Below are 12,980 nucleotides of genomic sequence, written 5' to 3'. Positions count from 1 at the left end.
TTTAATCCTTTATCCAAGTGTAAGCAAACATTCCCACTGATGAGACCCCAATAAAGGTTGAAACTGGTCTGGGTAGTGACCCTTCCCATAATGCATGGCATTATACATGTCCACAAGGAGATGTGCTTTGCATTATGGGATACTAAGGCAAGTGATGTGAAGTCGTTAGCTTCTTTATACAAGTTGCCCCAGTCCTGAAAATAGTTCAGTCACAAAGTTGTTTGCTTACACTTGGATAGAAGATTAAACGTAGAATATAATTTCTTAGTATCTTTAATTTATACTCTGCTCAGGAATTATCTGGCAGAGGCAGTGATTGAGTGTATTCCAAAGGTCAGGAGATTAAATAAGATGGGTATAAAATGGATGATTGAAGAGGTGAAATGTGAAATCTGGAAGCAAATGGCATTGTGGAGGCAGCACAAGATGAGTGGATATAATCAGTTATATGAGGAGTACAAAGAGCAAGGAAGGTGACTCACTTAGTAATGGTAGCAAGAGTGCAGTATGAGCAGCAGTAAGCAAATGACACTAAAAGAAATCTTAGGGAGTTCTTTCAATATGTAGCCAATAGAAGGAAGAATGATTATGGGAGAATGATGTGGGTCAGTGATAATGGGAGAATGATAAACACTGAGGAGGATATAGTAGAGGTGTTAAGTGAGCAGTTCATTAAAGTATTTCATCCTTGTGATTATAACATAATGCAGAACTTGAGAGTAGAGGGAATGGGGGAGGAACCTCTGACAGTGAGTGAGCAGGAGGTATATATGAGGAATTGAGTAAACTTGATGTCAACAAGGCCATGGAACTTGATGGCATATCACTGTGTCTCTTGAGGGAATATTCCAGAGAGTTAACAGCACCTTTAATGTATATTTTCAACATGAGTCTTAGATTTGCCCAGGTCCCAAAGGAATGGAAAGATGGCAAAATTGTTCCACCTCATAAAGGAGGTGCTATGAGACTAAGGCTTTGAATTATAGGCCAGTCTGCTTGTCTGGAGTTGAGGTCATGATGTTGGAGAAGCTGGTGAGGAGAAGGATTCAGAACTGGGTGGACAGCAGTAGAATTCTCTTTAATGGACAGCATTGGTTTGCTAAAGGAATATCTTGTTTTAGCAATCTGCCAGCCTGGCTGGCCGAGTGATTAGCGTATCCGCTCTCCAGCCAAAAGGCTGCGGGTTCGAATCCCGCGTGGGCATGAATATTTGTGATTGTTTGTGGAAAAACTAGTGGTGGTGGTGGTCAATGGCAGATGGCATTGGTGTAGTTGCGGTTAGTTGTAGTTGGTGGATTGAGTGGTGGAGAGAGCTGTAGAGCAGGTGAACTCCCTCGATGAGTTTATGGACTCCCTGGAGGTGTCAAATAATAATAATAATTATAACAAGGTGACAGATATATTGGACAAGGGGGATGCATATATAGTAGTATATTTAGATTTTGCAAAGGCTTTCGATAGATTACCACATGACAAACTAGTAGTTAATTTGGCAGATGGAGTTGGATAGTAGACTAGTGTGTTGGATTGGAGATTGGCTGTCTGATAGGTGTCAATAGGTTGTATATAGGGGAGTGATATCCGAGAAGTGGAAAGTCACTAGTGGCATGCCCGGGATATGTTTTGGGGGCCATTGTTGTTTAATTTGTATGTAACTGACACTGGAAAAGGCTTAAATGGTGATATACAGTTGTTTGCAAATGATGCAAAGGTAGGGAGAGTTATGAAAAGTAGAGCAAATGTTATAGCTTTGCAAGAGGACCTAGACTATCTGAATGGGCAAATATGTGGGATATCAGTTTAATGTTACAAAGTTTAAGGTTTTAGAATTTCGGAAGCAAAGATGGGATATGCAGAGTACCGGATTGGTGGAGATATTTTGGAGGAGATGAAGGATTTAGGGGAGGGGGTTGTGCTGGATAGAGACTTGAAATTTCGTGGACATTTTGCTACAATTGTGGGGACAACAACACAGCAGATTATGGGAATGATGAAGAGAACACTAACATATAAGAGTAAAGTTGTTTTGATTCCATTGTACAAGACTTTGATCAGGCTGCATATGGATTACTGTGCATGCACAAATTTCTTAGTCACCAGGTTTTCAAAAGGACAATGAGATGTTGGAGAGGATCCAGGCACAATTCACTGAGTTGGTATCCGGAATGTGGAATATAAGGACAGATTGAGAGAATGCAAATTACAAAGCCTAGTGGATAGAAGGAAGAGGGGAGACATGATCAAGATGTATAAGTTGGTAAGGGATAATTACCAGATTAGTGTGGATGAGATTTTTCATAGAATATCTGTAGACAGGGAGAATCAGAGGCCATCCCTAGAAGCTATTTAAGGTGGAGAATAGATTTTGTGCATGGAGAATGGTGGGTGATTGGAATGCATTACCTGAGAGTGTGATCTGTGCAGTGACAGTGAATGCATGATGAGTATCTTGACTTCATGGAGGTCTCTTGATGATGATGATAATAATAATAAAGCAAGTGATTTATGTTCCAAGGAACAAGGTGGAATCTCCACTAAAGTTGCTTTTATTGAAAGTGCATTTGGAACTGTTCTATTTGTATTATCTAAGTGATTATTCTTCATGCCTACTTCAGAAAAATTAAGGAACGATGCATTAAAGAAACTTGCTTACTAGAAGAGATATGCAAATATTAGTCAAGTGAGATCTTTAACTTTTATTGTATTCTGAGAAAACTGAGAGATAAGATAGACTGAATGAATGACTGAAAAGGAATGAATAAAATAGAGGAAGACAAATAGACAGGGATAAAATAAATGTCATAAAGGAAGTTTCCTTTGTAGCATTTATTTGTATGGCCAAGTGAAACTAAAGAACTTTTAGCTGAATGCTGTGTTTTTGTTTTGCATTACATTTGATGTTATCCCTCAGAATTGAATTTAACTGAGTCAGAGAGTGAAAAAAAAAATATATTTTATTTGATTTCAATAATATGAGATTCAATATGTAATTAATATGGACTTTTAGAATGACCTATATAGTTATCTTATGTATTTAATCAAAATTTAAGAGTTAGATGTATAGAGCAAGGTTTCCCAAACTTTTTTCAGTGGTTCGGTTATTTTAATACTTCATCTTTGTGACCCACTAAAATTTTTATGGCCAATAGGTAAAATAAAACAGATTTGAATATTCATAGAGTTTTTATTTATTATTATTATAATATAGAAGCATTTACTGTTACAAAAATATAAAGAAATTAAACTAAAGCCAAGTAATTTATTAATGAAAAGTGTGATGCTGTTATTTGTTAACTAGAAACTTCAGGTTTGGAGGGAAGGTACACGTAATTAGTAAATACAAAAAAATAGGCTCTCTCTCGATGCTTAACGTGGCAGGCGAATAAAACAAATGGCAGACCACCAAATGATTTGGCCGGTGGCGTGGTTGCCGCCACAGCCTCGCCATTAGTTGAACTACTTTACCGCGAACAAAGAGACTGTGAAATGGCGACATGGATGGAGCGTGTTTTTCTTCTCTATTAATTCAATTATTTATTCATTATTCCCGACGCTATTTACTTGTATTTTAGAGTTTCGTGAAAAAAAGAAAACCCCAAAATGAAACACCTAGGTTTTCGAGAGTTTTTTTAAGTTACGCAGCATTTAGCTTTCGTGACCCAGGCCTAGATCTTGACCCACCATTTGGGACACACTGGTATAGAGTATTAGAATATACTAAGTAATTGTAATTCTGCAGAGAATATGGATGTTATATCTCCTCAGATAGATAAAGAGAATTACTAAATAGTCATAATTGCATCTATTGTATACAGCAATCCCTCGATTAATGCTTCCCCGATTGGTGCACCTCTAAAATTCGATTAGTGCACCTTTATACATCTTAAAAATAAGTGTTACAGATTTTAAAAATTTTTGATCTATACATTTTTTATGGCTAACTATTTTAAAAAATCACTCACCAGGATGAAATAATTGAGTTACCGTTTTGAAACATTTTACAGTTATTTTTTAATGGCATACTACACTATTTTCATGTATGCTATGTTCCAAATTTACTACCAAAATTTATGTCGTCTGCTTTACATAGCATTTTGCTGATCATATCTTGTGCTTTTCCATACTTTTTTATTTAAAATTATTTTCCTAACCTTTAATCACGAGTAAAAGAATTAGTGAGCAAAAAACAGAAGTGTTAAAATGATTCGAAAAGTAACCTGATTGGAAGAAAAACTTAAAATAATAAACACAAATGAACAAGGTGAGTCCAGAGCAAAGATAGGACAAGAACACAAAAATGGGTGAATCAACTACTGAATACAAAGAGAAAGGTAAGGCTGCTTGAAATTCATCATGCATGCACTGAAAATCAAAGTATTATAATGATTGAATTCGAGAGACTTCTTTTTACATGGATCGAAGATTGTAACCAAAAACGGATCCCGCTATATCAATGATGGAAAAGAAGAAGAATTCCACATTAGTGCTGGGTGATTTGAACATTTCAAAAAGAGAAATAGCCTACATAATGTTCTAATCACAGGTGAGGCTGCACGTGCAGATAAAGAGATATCCAGAGATTTTGAAGAAAATTGTGTAAGAAGGGGGACTATTGTGATCAACAAATATTTAATGTCGATGAAATCAGCCTTTTTTTTGGAAGCAAATGCCTTCCAAGACTTTTCTAGCCAAATCAGAGAAATCTCAGCCTGGTTATAAAGTTGCAAAGTCAAATGAAATTACTGCTAGCAATCTGTGAGTCGTTTGGAAGCACATTCTTCCACATTGTGCAAATGATTTTAGAGGCTTTTCAAATGAATCTAATAAGTTAATTAAATCTCATTCTGAGAAGTTGAGTGATTCCGACCTGCTAAATTTAGATGCACACAGCGGGAAGATCCTGAAGAATATGAAGAAAATTTAATCACTGATAAGCCCAAAGAGGTTTCACAGAAACAATTTGAAAATAGTTTTCATACAATCGAAGTTTTTAAGCAGCAATGCATAGAGACTGACCCTGGTAAAGAGAGAACCAGTAAAATTTACACAATGTGGAAGAATGTGCTTCCAAACGACTCGCAGATTGCTAGCAGTAATTTCAGCCTTTTTTTTGGAAGCAAATGCCTTCCAAGATTTTTCTAGCCAAATCAGAGAAATCTCAGCCTGGTTATAAAGTTGCAAAGTCAAATGAAATTACTGCTAGCAATCTGCGAGTCGTTTGGAAGCACATTCTTCCACATTGTGCAATTGATTTTAGAGGCTTTTCAAATGAATCTAATAAGTTAATTAAATCTCATTCTGAGAAGTTGAGTGATTCCGACCTGCTAAATTTAGATGCACACAGCGGGAAGAATATGAAGAAAATTTAATCACTGATAAGCCCAAAGAGGTTTCACAGAAACAATTTGAAAATAGTTTTCATACAATCGAAGTTTTTAAGCAGCAATGCATAGAGACTGACCCTGGTAAAGAGAGAACCAGTAAAATTTACAGAAGAGGCAATAGGGTCATACTGTCAGTTCTATGGGGGAAAAAAAAACAATGCCCAGCAAACTACGTTAGCTCAATTCTTTGTTAAGAAGCAGAATGATAAATTTATATTCTGAATATGTTTTATTGTCTTTCATATTTATATATATATATATAATTTTTACATTCTGAATATGTTTTATTGTTAAAAAATGTTTAATTTTCTTGACCAAAAAGCTCTAGAAAGACTTAATGGAATTATTATTATTATTATTATTTTTAATGGGAGTTTTTTACTTTTTAGTGCCTTACATCAGTTATGTACCCTGAAGATGCCAACAGCCCTAGTTGGTGAAACTAGTTGGTATAACATAGTTGTTTATTATATGCACTTGATCAATATAATCCCATTAAAAGTCTTTATGTTTTATTGTCTTTCAGCATCATAGTTTTCTTTTAACTATGCCCTGAGAAATACCTTAATTCTTTTATAAAAAAATTAAGGGTCAAAAAAGAAATCTGAGGAACGAATTATACATTTTCCCATAGGTCATTATATTCAATTAGTGTGTTTTCGGTTAATGCGTCTGTTTTAAAGAACGCATTAGGCGCATTAATCGAGGGATTGCTGTATATGTTTATATTTAGTAACTATTTTAATTTTTTGCAAATTTGAGCTTCTTTCTTTGGAATTCAGAACATGCTTATTTTATAGTCAATGCACCATCATAGATACGAATCTGAAACATTCTAACCTGACCTCCTAACAAAAATAAAATTATATATTAATAGTGTTATTTTACTCACCATGACTGACAGTAACTAAAAGGTTGGATATATAAAGCAAGGTGGGGAATTACATAATTAGTACAGTCGATTGACAGTATAACATAACTGGTGCAATTGATTTTCAAATATAACAACTTCTCTTATGAAGTGGAACAATCTTTCTCTTTCCACTCATTTTAAGACTTATGTTAAAAAGGTACATCAGAGCTGTTGTTAATTCTCTGGAACATTCCTAGAAAACATGCAGTGATATATCATCAAATCCTACAACCTTATTAATATCAAGTTTACTCAATTCTTCATGTACCTCCAGCTCGTTCGCCATCATTCCCATCTCCATGTTCATCATCACTCCCATCTCACCCTTCCCACTGTACTCAAGTTCTGTATAATGTCATATTCATGAGGATGAAATACAGAACTGAAAAATCATTTTACATTTTATTTTTAATGTTATAATTAAAAGTGAACAAATTAAAAGTAAACTACAGCATGCATTTTAAAACATGGGACATTTTGCAACAATGAAAAGCTCATTACTGGTAAAATGCTAATTTATTATTTTTGAATTGCTTTCCCACAGCTACAGTTTTAGAAATTAAGCTATGGCAGTGGTCTTTGCATCCTTATTTTCTTAACAGCTTATCCAGCTGCTAAGAAAATGTTGTTGTTTTTTTTGCTGGGGGGGGGGGGGGAATTGTGTCTGTGTATTGGAAATGGGAGACGAGACATTTGTTTAATTTCAAATTATTTGTATATAAAGGCAAAAAATGTTATTTATCACTTCGTTTTATTTCATTATCATAATATTATTTATATGCTCTTTGAGAGAATTGGTTGATTTATATTTATTTCTATTTTCTTTATAGCGATGCTCACAAGGAATTGCACCAGAATTTCAGAAAATACTTAATGTGATTAAAAGCAAATCACTGCTGACATCTGATAAATTTGTTTTACCATGCTCAAAATCTGCAGATCATGATGGCAATGCAGTTTCATTTGTTCCAGAAATAATATTAAAACAAGGAATCTCTAAATCAGATTACCTAACCTCAAAGGGCATGTCATCATCTCTTCCCCCTTTGACAAGATCACCTTTGAGTAGACAGCCTTCAGCCATGAAAATTGTAGAAAAGTCTGCTTTGAAAAAATCTTGTTTGGACGAGAATAGAACAAACAATGCAAATTCAGGATTAAAGTTGCAGGGGCCAATGCCTACTCTTCGTAGAGCTCCACCTACTCAGTCTTCTGTACCCACAACAGTGTTTCCATTACCTCCAATGCCAAAACTTGAAGCTGCACCAAGACCTGCCCAAGTAATAATTCAGAATAAAGCATGTGCATCTTCTCCAAATCAAGGAATAAGCAGTTCTGCCCAAGTAATAATTCAGAATAAAACATGTGTATCTTCTCCAAATCTAGGAATTAGCAATTCTGCCCAAGTAATAACTCAGAATAAAGCATGTGTATCTTCTTCAAGTCAAGGAATAAACAGTTCATTACCATTACCAGCTGTAACCACATCTGCAATTCTCCTTTTACCTTCAAATACATTGACAACCTCTTCAGGAATTGTTGGACCACCTGCAATGCTTCTTTCAAATGCACAATTTCAGCAATTACCAGTAATACCTCCACCTGTTCATCTTTTTCTTTATCCTGGACCAACTTTAAAGCCTGGAGAGGTTCCTATGTCAAGTCATACAACTGGCTTTTCTAAAGATACTCCTGCTACAACCCAGAATGGAACAAAAGTTTTATATATGGCTCAGAATAATAAATTAGGTATTTCTCCTACCAACAGTATCAGTGCTTCACCGCATGGCTTAATGAATCCTGCTTTAGATCCCTCTGCTAAGGTTGCTAAAAACGATTCATCTAAATTATTATTACCTACTGATTCATCACTTGTTGTGCAGTCATCTCCACACATTTTTTCTGCTGCTCACACATCACTAGAACAGTGTAAAACAACAAGCGTAACTGCTATTGAAAAGTCTTTACGTGATTATAGGATTTTAAAAATTGCTGTTGATTCCAGAAATATTTCTGCTGAACTTCCTACTTTGCCTGGAAATTTAACTGGAATACCTTCTTCGGTAACTGGAAATATTATTTCAGATCCTGTGTCTAAAGGGGAGAAAACAGAATTCTCTAGATATGTTATAATACCACCTGCTGAATCACGAGTAGCAACAACAGGAACAACAACAATGCATGTTAAAGCAGATCTCCCAACAAATAGAGAAAAGACTTCTATCGGAGGGCAAAGACTTTTAAAAAGTCTGTGTAATTCTGGGAGTATTAGCACAGTGTCAGGAATTTCTGTTTCAGGATCTGCCAAAACAAGCAAAACAGATTCAGCAAAATATGTGTTGCTTTCTCCTTCTGAAATTATATCTCAGTTGTCTCCACAGCTCTCTCAGTCTGGTTGTTCTGCTAATGTTTTACCAAATCAAATTAAGTCGGATGCTTCAGTTACTAGAGAAAAGAATGCTCCTGGAGATAAAGTTATAAAAAACTTTAATCCTGGGAGTGTTCATTCTGGTGTAACTAATTTGTCAGGAAATGTTATAGTTTCAGATCCTAATATAAATCCTAATTTGCAGAAGTATATTTTATTACCATCTAATTCATCAGTAATACATCATCCACAATCTCAAGGTTCTTCTTCTACTGGTCATGGATCATTAGAGAAAAGCGTTGTCCATCCTGTTACTTCGAGAGAATGTGTTGCATTAATAAATTCCGAGAGTTTGAGAACTTTAAGTGATCTTTCACAAAAAGTTACCAAAGAAAACAAAATAGTTCAATTGAATCCATTAGCTAACGCTTGTTACAGCATCCTTAAAAATAATAATCATGGTGATTCAAAAACTAAAGATTTCTCATTCCATGGACAAAATGCTTCATTACATTCTACCAGTCACCAGTCTACTGTTTTGCCATACATTACCTCATCCTGTTCATTACCAATTGATTCTCCATTTGTACCCTCCACTACTTCAGATTCATTATGTAGTCTACCTAGTCAGTCCTTCATTACTTCAGCCGCCATTGCAACTACAGACTCAACTAAAGACAGTCCAAGATCTTTATTAGAAGTTCATCTGACTACCAATATGACCACAGCAAGCCTTCATGAAAAGACAGATTCTCTGATAGCAAATAATTCTATTGAAGAAAATGAGCAATCTTCAAGTGTAATTGCAAAGAAGATCAAAACAAAATGTGACTGTTTGTCAGAGCACACTTATAGTCGTAATACAGTTTTATCATCTTTTAAGTCCATTAGTTCTAAGTGGTCTGGCATGGACAGGTTACTAGCAGCATATGATTGCCTAAATCTGATATTTCAGCACTTAGGACTTGCTGATCTCTTAAGGTATCTCATTTTAATTTTAATTTTTTATTTTATTTTATTTATTTAGTTTGATGAAGGTAGGCAAGTGTATACACATACAATAAAACCTTTTGCTGTTGACATTTTATTTTACTGCATATGAACAAGATGGTTAAAATAATCAATTTATAAACGAGGGTAAAAACCTCATTCTTCCATATAGATTGTTCAGAATTTTTTTTTTTTTTTAATACAGTTCACACTGATAAGTTGGATTGCAAAAATAAATTCTTGAAACATACTCAACATGATCTCGAAATACTGTGATAGTCTTTACTAGCTCTCTATCAACAATTTTATAGTTTTATCATTTATTTGATGTCTAATTTGAGCATTTAAGTGATGTGAGTTCTATATCTATTACCCATTTTAAAATATATTTGCCATAACCTTATGAATTTTCATCATGCAGATATCACATTACTTCTCCTTTCACATGCCTTATTCTTTTTATGATAAACCCACAAAAACACCAGTCTTTTCCCTCTTGATTGAAAAATCTCAGAAATGTCACATGAAAACTTGAAAGTTGCTAAAAAGTTCTAAGTGGTTCTAAACCAAAGAAACTAGAAATTATTCCTTGATAGAAAATAGCATAAATGACTTAAATTTCGTGGGAATAAGTGCCCATATTTTACATATGCATTTACTTATTAAATATATAGCTCATGGCTATAAATTTGGAAGATGTGATACTATTGTAAGGTTATACATTCTCTCAAAATGACTGACTTCATTAGCCATATGAATAGATTGGAGAAAAGAGACTTTTCATCTCTCTGAAAAAAATCAAAGGATTTGTTTCAAAAAGCACAACAAATTTCTGTTTTTGCATTTTTTTTTGCAAATTCTTTATGCATTGTCAATCGGTCTTCCAAAAAAAGTTTCTCTACTCTAAGTGTTTAAGAAAGATAACACAATATCTGTCATACCTCTCCTTGAATCCATTAACACAACTGACTCAAACAACCCATTCCATTCATTCACTGCACTCCATTCGAAAAATCTAGTCCTTATACCTTTGCTAACCACACTTTTACCCACCTTCCAGGGATGGACTCTTATTCTTCCTCCCTCTATCCAAGTGCTGAAACATTTTCCCCTGCATCATTCCTATAAAAACCTTTAAGTAATTTAAATGTTTCTGTCCTTTTTGCCTATAAATCCACAAACCCTCAACTATCCTCATGCTCCCCATGAGGATAGTTGATTCCACAAACCACTCGCTATCTTGGTCACTCACCTCTGGATCCTCTTCACCATGTCTTCATTCCAGTTGACCGACCTGAGCACAGTAATCCAGATGTGGTTGTATCAAGGCTTTATAAAGAGGAATGATAACTCCCTTCTCTGTTTGTTAGTGTGTTCTTCAATAATCAAGTAATTCTGTGAGCTACCCTAGCTACTTTAAGCAGTATGCCCACTAAATCTATTACCCCCCAAATCCCCAGCTTCATCAGTTTCCTAGAGTATAGTTCTCTTAATGTGATAACACCACTTGTAATTTTTGTATCCCAAATTGCATAACTTGACACTTTCCTACATTAAATTAACATTATATTTTGTCCATACTGTCAGCCTATTTAAATCGTCCTGCAAGCTCTCTACATCACCTTGATAAACTATTATTCTACCCAATTTGGTATCATCAGGAAACAACTGAGTATCTCCCTTCAAATTATTTCCTGTATCATTTATGTACAAATTAAATAGCAGTGGTCCAAGCATAGAGCCCTGTGGCACACCACTAATCACCTGCCTTCTCTTGGTTCTCCTGGATTTGTCATTCTCACACTCGTTTGCTTCATGGGTGTTTTCACACACACATTCATCTGCCATCTGATCTGCCCTAATTTCTGTCCTAACCTAACTTTGTGCTTCCACACTCTGTGAACAAAGTTCTCTCTGGACACCTAACTCCAAATCCATTTAAGTGCAGTCCATTAGCAGTGTACAGATCTTTATATCCATCAAACTTAAGACATAAGTTCACAAACTCTACATTATTCCTTCTTTAAGCTGCATTATATAGTTGAATTTACTTGCATTACTTTACCAAAGGGTCAGTTATTCTTTGTAATATCTAAAATCCTGGCCAGCATTTCATATATCTTGACAGAAGTTAATTAGATGAGTTTACTACACATTATTGAAATATGAATATAAAATAAGTTAAAGATGCTAAGAAATTATATTCCTGGTTTCATCCTTTATACAAATGTAAGCTAAGAGGACTCTCAACATACTTCAGCTAAACATCAACAGCACTCAAAAAAAAAGATGGAAGAACTTAAGAACATTTTATACAAAAATAACATCCACATTGCATGCTTACAAGAAACGAAACTAAATCAAAATCTGAAGCTTCAAATCAAAGGCTATTCAACATTAAGGAAAGACAGACCAGGTCGTTCTGGCAGAGGTCTAACTATACTCCTATGGACCAAACACCTCAAATATAAAGAAATCGTATCAACTAAAAACAGCCACAGAGGCTCAAGCAGTCAAGATATTTCTACCAAAACACATTATTACAATAGTCAATGCATATCACCCAGATAATGCAGATATAAATACAGAATTACTTCAACAACTAAGTCAAACAACGTCGGACACAAAGATCCTTTTAGAAGATCTAAATGCCAAAAGCCCAACTTGGGGCTCCCACAACTAGATCGGAAAGGAGCACAAATAGAAGACATAATTGTTGATCTAAACCTTGAGATCATAAACAGGCAAAATACATATCTGTCAAAAACAGCAGGCACAGTATCAGCATTAAACATCACAACAGTATATTATGAAACTGCAAGTCTTAGACTGTGGAAAATACTAAAGAATGCCATCAGTGATCATGACCTATTATCACAACCATTAATGTGCAGCTAGACCAAAAACCACAGACAAAGAGAACTTGGAACTTCAGAAAAGCAAATTGGCCTAAATACACACAACTAACAACATACAGAAAGCTGCAAAAAATTCAATTCCCAGAGGTCTCAGGAAAAACAATTGGGTTCCATTTTGGAAAGATCACAATATCAGTGCTATGATTGCTGAAAGAGATATTATTAGCGAACAGTTAAAACAAAATAATGCAGAAGACAACAGAAAGAAGTTAATAGAATTAACTCAAAACATAGAAGATGAAATTTTTAACTGCGAACAAAAAAAAAGTGGGAAGAATTCTGCAATAGACTAGATCCAAGAAAAGACTCACAAAACTGGAACATCATCAGATTATTAAACAACACAACACTTCCGGATACTGATCACTCTTCAAACACAGTCTCCTCATGAACCAATACAGCAGCAA

General features: G+C 34.9%; 1 protein-coding gene across 1 annotated transcript in view; it reads left to right on the top strand.

Annotated features, from left to right (window-relative positions):
• LOC150097410 (uncharacterized) overlaps positions 1–12,980 on the top strand; it is a 299,012-nt gene that overhangs the window by 56,584 nt on the left and 229,448 nt on the right. Inside the window, exon 3 of the mRNA XM_090407040.1 lies at positions 7,128–9,646. Within this exon, the coding sequence (XP_090263166.1) occupies positions 7,128–9,646 (2,519 nt within the window). The remainder of the gene's footprint in view (positions 1–7,127; positions 9,647–12,980) is intronic.

Source organism: Typopeltis vanoorti, chromosome 17, assembly GCF_054136105.1.
Source record: "Typopeltis vanoorti isolate ZY-2024b chromosome 17, IOZ_Tvanoo_1.0, whole genome shotgun sequence".
Taxonomy (NCBI): domain Eukaryota; kingdom Metazoa; phylum Arthropoda; class Arachnida; order Uropygi; family Thelyphonidae; genus Typopeltis; species Typopeltis vanoorti.
This window is presented reverse-complemented; position numbering and strand designations above follow the sequence as displayed.